The sequence below is a fragment of the Struthio camelus genome, chromosome W (genome assembly GCF_040807025.1).
Source record: "Struthio camelus isolate bStrCam1 chromosome W, bStrCam1.hap1, whole genome shotgun sequence".
Lineage (NCBI taxonomy): Eukaryota > Metazoa > Chordata > Aves > Struthioniformes > Struthionidae > Struthio > Struthio camelus.
This window is the reverse complement of record NC_090981.1, coordinates 42,894,227-42,907,762: the sequence shown is the minus strand read 5'-3', so window position 1 is coordinate 42,907,762 and position 13,536 is coordinate 42,894,227. Positions and strand designations below refer to the sequence as shown.

The 13,536-nt window shown below is 43.6% G+C and overlaps 1 protein-coding gene across 1 annotated transcript in view; it reads right to left on the bottom strand.

The window, feature by feature from the left end:
• LOC104152987 (proteinase-activated receptor 2) overlaps positions 1 to 12,041 on the bottom strand; it is a 31,709-nt gene extending 19,668 nt beyond the window's left edge. Inside the window, exon 1 of the mRNA XM_068926177.1 lies at positions 9,219 to 12,041. Coding sequence (XP_068782278.1) covers positions 9,219 to 9,222 — 4 coding nt within the window. The 5' untranslated portion in view covers positions 9,223 to 12,041. The remainder of the gene's footprint in view (positions 1 to 9,218) is intronic.
• Positions 12,042 to 13,536: the final 1,495 nt, after the last annotated feature.

The window sequence follows — 13,536 nt, the reverse complement described above, 5'->3', positions numbered from 1 at the left end:
TCTGACCTGTACCAAATACTGAATTAAATTTTTAAAATGTAATAAATCTCTGCAAGTAAAAGTGATTAGGTGGTTCCAAGTGACGACCTGTTCCACAGAGCTAAAAAATCCTGGTATCTGGCTTCCAGTTTCTGGCAAGGAGAGGAGCATTTCTCTCTGTCAGCCAGGAGGCATGTTGAAGGGAGCAAGGCCTGCTCCTGGCCAGGCCCACTCTGCCTGGCCCACCTGGGACCTGGGTCATGGGACCGGGAGGTGGGACCCAGGACCTGCGACATAGGACCTGGGAGGTGGGACCGGCACGGGGCAGGGCAGAGCAGGAACCGTGTGCGCCTGTGATCCCAGGGTGAGCTGCAGTGCAGTCACGGCATGCGGGGAAGAACGGCTTCCTCTGGCCTTACTGGAGGTTGTTTGTACATTTGTGTGGAACGATAGAGGTCAGGACAAGCCGTACGAGTGGACCCTGGGGACGAAGCGGTCTGCTGGCTCTGCTTTTTAAGAGCCTGACACCAGAGTAAACAGCCAGGCTCCTACAAAACAGGAGAAAAACCTCTGTGCTTCAGAGTGGGATTTGTAGAGGCACTGGGCTAGGGGTGGTGGTGCCCATGAGGTCTGCTAGGAAGTGCTGAGGGGAAACGCACCACCAGCCCCCCACGCTTGGCGATCAGGTGCCGAACTCCAGGGACGTCCAGGTCCAGCTCAGGCTACTGGCCATGGCAAAACCAACTTAGTGCCTTCTAGCTCTCAACTCACTTCTCCCTTTTAAGAAGAAAATCCACAGAGAAAGAGGATGAAGAGGAACAGCTCTGTTTTTTACCCATTACCTTTAGGATAGTGAAGATCTAAGATCAGTCTGTAAAAGGGATTTCACCCCACGTCTCTCCTTATACTAAGACAGTGCTTGTACGTCTGAGTTATAAGGTACTGTAAAGCTGGGACATTTTTGTTTTCTCCTGCTAAAACTATTCCACTTTGTTTAAAGTACTTAGGCGTTCATTGGCACACTGGCATCCCTCATCCTATTTATTAACAGTGAAAAGGCAGGATGTGAGCTAACAAACATAAAATCTTAAAAATAGGAAACACAAAAGCTAAGGGAAGATCTATGCATTGCTTTCCACCTTTGCAGTGCCTACAGCACTGAAATGATCAACTAATGTACAGCAAAACTTCACAAGACTTTCAGGTCCATCCCCAAGAGGTACTCAAGAGCATTGCGTACCCCAATCTCATCGCTGACTTTTGTAACATAATGCTAAATACATCATACTTTTCGTTTAAGCTGGATAGTTTATGGCTTTTTAACTGGCTTGTATGTTCCCTTTTCTTAAGCCTCTCTCTCCACTTCCCAAAAAGCTACCGCAAAGAAGCAATTGGAAAAAAAATCACATCTATTGAAAACTAGACAGTGGTAACAACATTTCTATACACAAGGGTTAAAAAGAACATCCTGACCATCCCTGCCCAGATTCGTACTACTTCACAAATAATAAACATCAGCTTTTTATTTGGAGCCATTAGAATATACACAAGTCACATTTTTAAAGGATTTTTTTTTCCTGTGGGAAAGTTAGAACTCTTTTTTTTTTTTTTTAAACAGAAATGAATTCTCATTTAACTAAGCGCGGCACTGAAACTTTAAGAGAGAGTACTAGTTATTGTAAGCCCCATAATAAAACTTCTTGGATTTGCAATTATCAGCTCTTAAGGGCAAGGATTACACAATGGCATACTCAGTAGGTGCCTTGTTTTTGCTGAATTTTCTAAGTGCTATCAAAACACACATTCAGCTCACTATGAGGAAAAACCCAGCCTGAAGAGCAGAAGTAGGGAAACGGATGGGAGCGATGCCATCCACTACTGACATTACACTGTTGGCACGGAGTAGAAGAGCTCACACGGCACAGGAGGCAACTGGGAAACACATTTCCGTTTTCTGCTTTCTTTTCTCCACCCATGCGTAAGTATTGCTGCTATGGTAAAACACGTCAGGTGACACGGGATGCAGTCTCGTCCCTATCACAGGATCCAGGATCCCTGCCCCACTGGACGGTGCTAAAGGAAAGGACTCACGCTCTCTCAGCCTAGTCACGCCCAGCAAGCCTGTTCCTGACTACACCGTTATCTGCCTTTTCTGATGATTTTCAGCAGTCAAATACATCTAAACGATATACAATAGGCAGTCCTTTTATTTATGCTTATCCATTCCCAGATTTAAATGAACAATTAATCCTTTGTAGCTACTGTTGCTCCTCTGAAAGATTTATTATTTCATTATTTTTGCCATAATGAAAGCAAGGTTCCAAGTGAAGTTGGTGAATACTTGCCATTATCTGGGTTTCCTGAAATCCAAAGGCTCTCAGTTCTTGACACCCTTGTTAAAAGTATGAGTTGAGAACCTGGCTAATAGGAATTTTGCCACTAACTTTCATGGGATGAAAACATGACAGTTGATCAGCTACTGGGGCTAGCCTCTAAGGAACCGAGCCTTAGGGATTAAGCAACACACATTGCAACTGTTAATTGCTTTTTAAAGGGCTATAAAAGAATATTTAGTTGTGTTTAAATTAAAAGACAATCATCTCAAAATGCTTTGCAAAAAAACTCCCCCAAAACAACAACAAAAAGCCTTTCAGATCATTCAGAAAAACCTTGTTTTTTTAAATTCCTAAATATATGGCATGATAGAAATTGTGACGAATTATTTTGGGAGATTAAATGGATTTCATTATGTACATGACTGGAGCAACCAGATATGACAGGAACTACTTTTTAAAGAGAGAGTGGTTGGGCTTTTGAATCTGGCTGGGGAAGACAAGGCTGAATACTTCTCTTGTGGAAAGAACCAAAGAAGGAAAAGCATGAGCAGTAGCTCCAGTGTGCGTGTCCAGCCCCTCAAACAGTCTGTTTTCTTCCCAGAAGTTCAAAGATCTCTATCTTTCTGTGTTTATATTTTTAATACAGTTGATTTAATGCTTGTGAAATGTTAAATCCAAATCTAAAGATTAAGATCTTGTAATTAGTTTGACAAAACGCAGTACAACGTTTCCAACCAATACGTTTTAAGCCTGGGGTGTGCTCAGTTTGATTAGTGTAGAGGCCACTGGAAATGCCTGGAGCATTAGAAGAAGTTACAGTGCCGCTACAGCAGTAAAAATGGCTTAGTCCCAAAAATACTATTCATTATTGTTACAACAAGCAGAATGGCAAGACAGAGAACTTAAATAACTAATTTTTGCCAGCAGGTAAGTGTCAAGAGAGATTAGCATAGGTTAGTGCCTCTATTCAATCACTGAAGATATACGAAGAGGTCATTACAAAGTACTGTATATCAACTTTCTCTGAAGGCAGATGAATCAGGAAAATGTGTGAAACTGACAGTTAATTTGGGTCTGGGTCCTACTACAGCTGCATTTCCAACACTAATGCTTGTACTTAAGAAATTTTGTTGGGCTACAGAGCTGCTTACCAAAAGGGCCTTCTATACTGAACCGATTCTTCCCCCACTGAGCTTCAAAGCCTCAATTTGCACCATCTGCGTGGAATGAGGAGGAACAAAAGCTGATTATCAGTCAGCTATGTTGCGCTGTTGCAAAAAAAGACAAACAGCATACTAGCTGTAGCAAGAGGAGTACAGCCTGGAAAATGAGCCACGTCAATGTATTCAGCATCAGCAAGGCCTCAGCAGGAGTGCACTGCCCCACTGAGGGCACCATATTTCAGGAAAGATATAGATCAAACAGAGAGGACAGGGAAGGAAAATAAGAGGTCTAGAGAGCAATCTATTTTAGAAAGTTTGCAAGAATTAGAATTGCTCAGTCTAGAAATAAGAAGACCAGTAGGAATCTTTAAATACGTAAAAGGTAACTACAGAGAGAAAGGGAAATGAATAGGCCAGCTTCAGATGCTGAGGGAGATTAGAGTTCCCCATCACCTGAACATTACTATTCCTGTATACTCTTATGATTACTGCTGTGGGTGTTTTGCCATGAGATGCCCAGATACTCTTTGCTAGCTCTGTCTGTCTCCTAATTTTGCTCCTCTGTGTTTCTTGTTGCTATACAGACTACAGAAGTGGGATAGCTGAATCTATCCCACTTCTATCTGTCTATATCAGGGCTATAGCCATGTAACTTCTGAGCCCTTTCAAAGCATATGTTCTACCTATGGATCCATTTATTGTCTTGTGGGCAACTGGACCTTTCCAAAAGAGCTAGGATCCAGACGCAGGAGTCAACAGGAACAGAAGCGGGGAGGCTAAGCATTTATTAGAGGAAAAGGTTTTCATGATTATTAGCTTTGTTGTTGTATTATAAATGTGAATCATTACATTTCTGACTCATCATGACAATCACCATTACACAATAGTCTGACTAAGCCACTTATTTTGTGAGTGTTCTGGGTAACAGAATAAGAGAACAGCCAAGGCTGGAAGGGACCTCTGCAGATCATCTGGTCCAACCCCCCTGCTCAAGCAGGGTAAACACCACTATTAGAACAGATGTGTTTATCTTTATTTGGCTAGATTACAAAATAAGGACAGAACTGTGAATGTGGATCTGTTCCTATATCATCTGAAGACAAGGGAACTGATTAGGAAATTACACCACTGCGTGTCTCCCGGGTGCATGGTAAGAGGGAAGAGTCCGTGAATGCCAGTCACCGTAATCAGCACACAGTGGCCTGAGAGAGAGATACTAAGAGTGGACTGATACGGATGTCTGCTAAATCTCAGCCGCTTTCAGGAGCGCCAGTGTTCAGCTCTGAAATGCAAGATCAACTCCACAGCCGAAAACAAACAAACAAAAATCCCCTAAATTGCCCCTTTTAAGCAGGAGCGCTAAGAGCCATGCTCTTGGATTTAGGCACCTCAGTTGCTACCAAAACCTTCAGTGGGAATGGGCTAAGTGATTAAACCTCTCTCATCCGCAGCGACACACTCGCCTTTCTCCCTTTCGTCCTGACTGTGTGTGCAGAGCCCTGAGCTGGGCTCTGGCTTTGGGAGAGGCTTTCTGGATCTATCTATTGGGTCATGTCCATTTAAGTAGATGGTGAGTCTATTTGTAGTACCAACTTAGAAACTTGCAAAAGCAGCAATTTAGTGCACGGGTAAAAGCAGAGCAGGTAAAAGGCTCTGCAGTTCTGTCCAAGACCGAGCACAAAGTATGGAAAACCCCTTGAACACAATAGTGCAAACTGTTAAGGCTGCAGTCTCATGGTTACTAATTATTACCACATCCTCTACCGAAGGCAGAAGATACATTTACTCCACTGACCACTGAGAGTGGTCCACTCCACTCCACTGAGAGTGTTTTTCTACTGCCAGCTTTTCCCCAGCCTGCTTTTTTGTGGGATCGTAATACACTGACAAGAAGTACGGCAAGAATACATCCTTTCACATGTTAATCAGTAAAACAGCTCAGTGTTTGGATGGTTATGTAATTGGGCTTTCTACTTGGCAGGGAATTTTTGCAGAAGTTACTACAGAGGGAGTATTTCTGACACACTTGGCGATGCTGGTCTGGATCGTGCTAGATCTCACTGGAACCGCAGGGCGTAACAACGTGCCTTTGGTTAAAGGAACGGTTATACGCCTTCACAGGACTGGCTGCTACACCTACGCGCAAGCTGAGGATACCAAAACCCAGATGTGGGCAAAACCTGTGTAGGTAGTAGCTCTGAGAGAAACCCCAGCAATAAAGCCTAGAAAGCTCTTCTGGACTGAGTAGTGACTCGATGACGATAGGAGCTGGGAGCAGAGAAACAGAGCCCTGCCCCTCCAGGGCTCACAGCCCTGCCAATACACTCAGTCTTTGTACAATTAGTGTTTTTGTGCAGTGAAGGGAATTGCCAGAGTAAACGTTCACCTTTGTCACTGGTACCTGTCCAGGTGAGCAGCCCGCAGCACTCAGTAGGGCCTTAAAACAACCAGCAACCCTACTTCCTGCTGAAAGAGTTGGCTACAAGGCTGGGGCTGTGGCAGAGATCAAGATTTAAATCAACCACAGGACAAATCAAGCAGTCCTTACCGTTCTCTAGTCTAAACATGTCACAAGTACGATAAGTTCTTGCCCGATACAGCAAGTAACAGCAAAAAAAAAAAAAAAAAAAAAAACACACTTCTAAGCAAATATTTACTCAAAGGCCAGAAATAATATTTCTCCCCACCTTTGTCTACAAAGCATTTGTTTGACGAGTCCAAGAGCAAGGACCCTCATGTACAATGTTTCAGCTTTGTCTATAAGGGTTAGCTTAGGATGCTTCCCCATGAAACGATCATCCTTATGAGAAAGGGAAAGATCATCCTTAAAAACTTAATTTGCTTGATGCTTGGGCTCTCATTGCCACGTGTGACTCGTGTAACATCACTCACATGATGTGCTAGAGAAGCTTTGGCTTTAGTCCATGGGGTTGGGTGCCTTTATCAGTGATTATTTCTGCTTCTCTCTCACAAAACACCTGCTTTCTGCATTCACAGGAGGAACACAAGAAGTGCCTGCTGGAGAGCGCTGCCGTCCCGGCTGTAATAACGCGTTAAATTTAAGCTGTCTGGTAAGCGACTCTGCACTCGGCACCAGCCAGCCCCCGAGGCGGGCGCGAGGTTGCCAGGCAGGTCCCTGCCTCGCGCTCCGGGGCGGCCGCACGGTGGGCGACCCCAGCCACCGGCCGGACCCCACAGCTCGCCCCGAGGCCTGGGCGCCAGCGAGGCTGCGCCAGCCCGCTCGCCCCAGGGGAATGCCCCCTCCAGCTCCACGCTCCCACCTCGCTTGTGCATCCCCTCCCTCCTCCGCCCCCATCACGGGAGCGGATGCAAGAAACTGTTCCTGGCAGGGGAGGGGCAAACATGGGATGTCTGTATGTCGCTGGCGCTAGGAGATGCTGAAGTGAAACTGGAGGCAGCCAAGCTCTTTTCTTAGGCACATTGACCAAGGGAGATCATTCCTCAGTCAATGGAAAGCCTTAAATCAGCATAGCCGAGAGCATCGCCTGGGAAAACCACACCATTTCAGGCAGAAGAAGCTCCTCTGTTGCGTTATTGATGAGCTAAGTCCTACTTCCTCCGAACAAAGGTGGCTCAGCCTTAAGGAAGTCTTCTGAAACTCAAGGACAGGTGAAGTGGGCCCCAGCCTGCCCACAGGAACAGCCAAAACCACTGCTCCGCGAGGTGAGAGGCAGCCCGCCAGGCACCACGGGCCCCGCTCTGCCTCTGAGCACCCCCCGGCGCGGCTGTCCCACGTGCAAGGCCAAGCAAGCTCCCGAGCCCTGGAAACCCGCAGCCACAGGCCTGCTTGCCGCATGACCTGTTTCCCAGAGCTCACGCGCTGCTCAGCGGGACAGCCCGCGCTGCAGCAGGGAGCCTGGCCACGGCGAGGGAGGAGGGCAGAGGCTGCCTTCATCCTGCCTGCCCCTCGTCCTCCTCAGCCCGGGCGTGCGATCTAGTCGCAACAGTTTGTTGGTGCCTCTCGCCCTAGAGCGCCTGGCTTAAGCGCTCAGATGTTTAAAAGAAGAAGATGTTGCGGAGTTCGCTGTGAAATCATAAGAGAAAAGTAAACCTCATCTCTGGGAAATGCTTTTACAGGCTTTGTCTTGTGCCCGCAGCGTCAAAAAAAAGCTGTTTCATGTTACAAATGGGACATATTGAGACCAAATGCAAAGGTGGAAGAAACAACAAAAAAGAGAATAATTTGAAAGAAGTGATATGATTTTCACTGATATGAAGGTTTATTCCTTCTGTGACTTATACTGAAAGTATACAAGAAAAATATTCATGGAAATATAGCTAAAATATCATTCTGAAGGAAGAAGTTTTCTTAACAATTGAACAGGCAGATAAAACAACGTCAAAGTCTAGGTAACTGAGTTCTCACTCCTCTTTCTTTCTCGCTCTCTTTCTTCCTCTCGCTCTCTTTCTACTGCTGTCTCTCTCCTTCCTCACCAAGGCCTGAAAGACTCATGTCTTTCTGTTCTTTTAAATAGAATTAGACTCTCTGTTTTTAAAAAGTTACAGGAAAAGTAATACATTTGCATAGGTTGTCGGTACCATGTGGTTCATGCAGCTGTATAGCACTTATATGCTATACAATTGCCGCAGTTAGGCTAGCGAACCAGATGTTCTGAATTAACAAATTTATCGCATTTTATGGCTCCTGGAAAACGTGTCAGATAGGAATGGTACCACTTCACAAATCCACAAGATTGCTGCAGGCAACAACACATCTTTTAGACAACTTTACAGCAATGTTAACAAGCAGTGAAAGTCTGGAATAGACAGTAAAAACCGTGACTTGTATAAGAGAAAAGAGAAGAGGAAAAAAAAACGCAAGAGTCAACCGTACCAAAACAGAAGCATTTACATTGGTGAGTTAAGTTGTAGTGGGTAAAGACTAACACTAACTGGAAGTGAAATCCACAAGAAAAAGCGAATCCTGAAGGCACCTCGCTGAGTGGCTGGGAGAAGGACTGGGCGGGAGATGCCTCGGACAAGAGGCGACCAGCGCTTGGGAAGGCATCGGCAAACAGCGGCTTACGGTGGGAGCAGGCGGCAAGCAGGTGCACCCTGCAGATCAGCATGGCCATTCCCAAACGGACACGGGGCTGCCTGGAAGGACGCCAGCCGCAGAGTCCCACCCCGGGTCTGTGGCAGCGGCGGTTCCCACTCGTGGCACAGCTGGTTTCTGATATCCCGCCTAACAGGTACGTGGGGCTAAGGGAGGCCCCACACCTACAGAGGTATAAACTGAGTGCGTACTAAAAAACCAACCAGTGACTTAGTCAGATGAGACCTTCCCAAGAATTGCTGCCTCTAGCACATAATAATAGGGTAAAAAATAAATACATTAATTAAGACAAAAAATCCAAACCCTAAATTCCCAGCACAACCCCTCCAAACAATCAAACAAGGGCAGTCAATTCTCCAGACCTCCAGACTTAACTACAGTACAGAGATGAATTTGGCTCAAATTAATTCACTTTTATTTTGGCGAAGAAATGCCAAGACAGATTTTCATTGCATATTAACTTTATCAGTTCACGCCTCAGAGTTAAGTTATGGCGTGCAATGCACTTGAGAATAACGGCACTCTCCTTTTGAGGAGAGAGGAGTACTTGTGGTGCTCCAGTGGCTCAGGGACATCTTGTTATAAGGCTGGTAGCACAAAGATGAAAATAAAAGGATTCCCCAAAATTTTGCTGAATAATTTTTCAGGTTAAAACAAACTCACCCATTTTCCCCGTACTTTTCCACCTTGCAAATCCATGTGTTTGTTTACAGAGGGATGAGTAGTGTTTCACAGTTCAGCCTGCTGTTTCTGATGTGGATGCTAAGGAGCTCCTCCCCAGGGAGCCCCATTTCAACAGCTGAACCTCGTTATCTTAATGCCCTCTAGTGTTGCCTCGGATTATAGCATGTTATTTGCTCAGCTTCTCCAGCTGTTAGCTGTAACTAAACCACTTCTAGCACTTGCAAAACGCCACGTTCCATGAAAAAACCTTTGTGTGGGTGATTGATTTTAAGTGCATGACAAGTCCCATTAATTTTTTCATTTGCTGGATTTCTTTTTTCTATTTGCTTAGCGTTTTGCGGGGTCAAAACACAAAAGACGAAAATGACCTGTATAAAGGCATTACCAAGAAATTTGCCCAAATATCTGGGCCTACCTGGCTCCTCTCTCTCCCTCAGCCCTGAGAGAGCGTGATGGCTGAGCTGGCTGTCGTTTGCAACCCACCAGCTGGCTCTCACTTTCTGTCACTACAAGAAGGGAGCAAGCCAGCAGCAACAGATTCAGAACACCACTAACAAACTTTCCGTTCATGCTCACAGTTCTGGGTAAGGGCTAGCTTTAACTAGAGAAAGCAGACTTAACAGACAGCTGTCCATACTTTTTCTGCAGTCAGGTTACAGAGAGCAACGTGTAATGGTAGATGCATGCTTGGAAGAATTAAGCAATAAAATGCTCCTAGGGTGAACGCACCAGTTCCCGCAAAATTGCCAGGCTACAAGAAGCAAGTCTTCTGCTGTGAAATAAGTTATACCAGTGGCAGCAGCTAGATGAGGTGTTTTGCTAACAAGAATCATGCTAGTTACAAATCTCACCCCCGCACATCTCCAGCCAACATCACTTAGCATGGACCTGTCCTATCTGCAACGTTAGCAAGATATTTTTAACGCATTTGTAGCGCCTGACACCTCGTCAGCTCCAAATGTTATTTGCCAGAAAGTTTTTAGCTTGCTTCATGTAGAAAACGATGCAGCTTAATTCCCCCATTATGAAGAAATAAGGTATGAGGAAGAAAGGGTATGGGCCTAACAGCATGTGACCGCAGAGAGGTTTCATTTCTTTTGGCTGTAGTCAGAATTTCACACAGACACACATCCAAACAAGCTGCTCATTTTCTTTCTCTGACAGAAGCGCAGGGGTACAGTGAGCATTAAGAAGTGCTTAGCTTTTCCTTTGAGCTTGACCTTATCAGTCTAAATGCACTTTTTTTAGTTCAGCTTCTTTGAAATGGATACCACATTGTCTGTGCTGGCTGCCAAGCTGAGTGGTTAGGCTCTTTTTTAAGGCTCATGGTGCCAGGGACCGGCTCAGCAGGCTGCTGATGCTGAGCAGCTGCTTCACTGAAACTAGCTCTCTTGCCACTAAATGCAGCAGCAAAAACAGACACTGAGAAGCGCAGCACTTTCTAACCACAGAGTTGGCTACGCACAGTAAGACTTGAGCTGGTATGGGCTTGGTATGAGAATCCACCTGTCACACAGGAGTTTTCTGACTTGTGAGCTAGGTGTGCTCTGCAGTAGCAGTTTGCTTGCTTTTGCGGTCAGATCAGTCTGAAGCCTTAAGAAAAAACGAATAGAACACAAAGGTGTGACACTGTATCTGTGAGCTTAAAAGAAGGAAAAACTGTGAACGCTTCATTTGCTAAGAACAGGTGGTATTTCCTATACATTACGGCAGGTATCGTGCCATGGAGGAACTGAATTGTCAATCACCTCTCAATATGTAGCTACGATATATGTTTGTAGGCTTGCTAGAAGTACTTGCAGTGCTCACCAGTACGAAAGTGGGATGCCAGTGCACATAGAAGGGTCTTATTTTCAGACATGCTTAGGTAACATAAAAATACTTTTCAAAGGCTTTAATCTAGTAAATCTGAAAGTCAAGAGAGCTTGTGAGGTTTGTAAGTCCTTTTTACATAAGGGTTATTTGCTGTGCCAGCCTTTTTTTTCTTTTTATTTGCATGCAAGCCAGAATCATCAGTGACCGCAACGTCAGTACTGTGCATGGCAGAGATGAGATACTAGTTCATACACGTGTACGTAAACATTTTTCAGTTAATCTTATTTGGGATCTTTGTTGATGTTCTTAGTCATGAGAATAAACAGTTGTGCTTCACCCCTCTCATGGTTCTGCCCTTTTGGGTAGGAAGAAGTTGCTCATTTGCACATGTTCTCAAGTGCACAGGGGTTATGACCAGCGCAAGCAGCCCATCTGCTCACTTGGCAGAATCAGTTCCTTGCTTGGTTTGCTGTAATGTGAAGTTGCTGTTTTCAGTCAAAGTTGCAAATTTACATAAAATATCTCCCAACTTCTGTTCAAGAAAAATGTGATCAAAGATTTTTAAGTTATTGTCTATTTTGGATATAATGTTTCACTGACAGGCTTGCACTTACTCCTTTTCATGCTGTTTTTACTGTGAAACTTCTATGTAAAAACATGGGCATTCACATTCTATGAAATCAGCCTGGTGTTTTGTCAGGATTAGCTGAAATATAAGATTCAGTTTTGGATTGAAACCAAAACATTCTGGTGTCTCTGGATGAATAACTGTACTTCCCACAAAGTCACAAGGGGCAGAGAAATCCTGTGAGATTGGAGTTTCTTCGCATACTACAGACCCACTGTACATAGACACTACAGTCCTGTGGAAAATCCAAAGATTTCCTATGCACATACATATATACTTATGAGTCAATACTGGGTATACTTCATCCCCTCCCTAAACTGTCTCAAAAAAGAAAGCACAATTTTGAAAGTTTTGAGTGGTAAGTCTGTGGCTGGACTGATACATTAGCCACCTTTTTACATTGTATGGAGCCCACCAAATTTCCAGAGGCTTACATGCTTAGTATTAAAGTTCCAAAGTAGTTTACAATGATATAATTATATCCAAGAAGTAGTAGATTAGGGACAAATTTATTTGGTTAACCTAGGGATATGTAACAAGAAATGTACACAAAGGGTAAATATTTACATATTTTTCTCAAGTTTATAAAACAAAAAGTAAAATGAAAGCAGCTTCATAAGATGCAGGAAAACGGTTGCTACTTTAAGGAAATGCCTAACTATGCTTACGCTAAATCCAACCACAGAGCAAAAGGAAGCAAACAATTTCCACGACTGTCAAACTGTTTTCAGTGTACATTTCCTTCCCTCCTAGCGTGTAATACTAACCCTTGCGAAAGTAATGGTCTCTTCTGACTAGCTAAAAATAAACCACTGTCATGAAACAAAATATCACTGCATTGAAAAAAAGTTCCAATTAAGTCATAAATCTAAAAACCAATCCCCAGCATACAACTACAGGAAGAGCATGGGTAATTTTTCTGCCAGCAAGATGAAGCTGTTTCTTGTAGTTTTAAGATTTAACCTGTTTTTTTGTGGAAAAAAAAGCAACCCTCCCCAATATAATATTAAACAAAATGAGAATGTATCTGAATATGCCATATCGCTTGGGAGGGACTGAAGACAGCTTTTATCCATTGCTGTTCCTGGCAGATCACTGTTGCAAATCCTACATTAAACTAACTGCTACCTAATCTGATTTCCATTTTCCTGTTAAACAAATCTACACATTTGTCTCTAAAACTGATTTCCTGTTATTTGACTTAGGAATCTTTTGTAGTAAAAGAAAGCTACAGAATGAAGTTAGCTGTTAGGCTCTACATTACAGCAATTTTAGCAGATATGGATACAATGTAAAATATAAAAATCATCCAGACTTAGCGGAGATAAAGGACATTTCCAAGACCTAATCACATGCATGACGACTAATCACACGCAGGAAAACACACTTGCAAACTGCAAAACAGGATGCTGAATACTGCTTCTTCTCTGGGGTGCCATTCAACATTGATTTATTGTGAAATTTGGGTCTAAAAATACCACGGCTGTTGCAGTCCCAGGCAAGGTGCTGGGAGTATACTAGGGGGAGGAACACTGAAAGAAAAGCTTGTTCTAGTTGCTGAAAATTATTTTCTGTGACAAATGTCAATAGCTGCTTTTCATACAAAGTGTTTTGAAGTGGAATATATAAAAATGTAAAATAAATAGTTTCAGGGCCTAATATGCAAAATAATAAAAAAAAGTTTATGGATAATTCCACAAATAAAAACAAATAGGAAAAAACATTGCTTGGAAAGATATTTTCACTTTGGTCATGAATTAGCAGATAACTAGTTCCATAAATGAGAATCTAGTCAACCTGACAAAGTTTAAACCCTTAAAATAGGGTTTCATAAAACCCTTGCAATAAATTGAA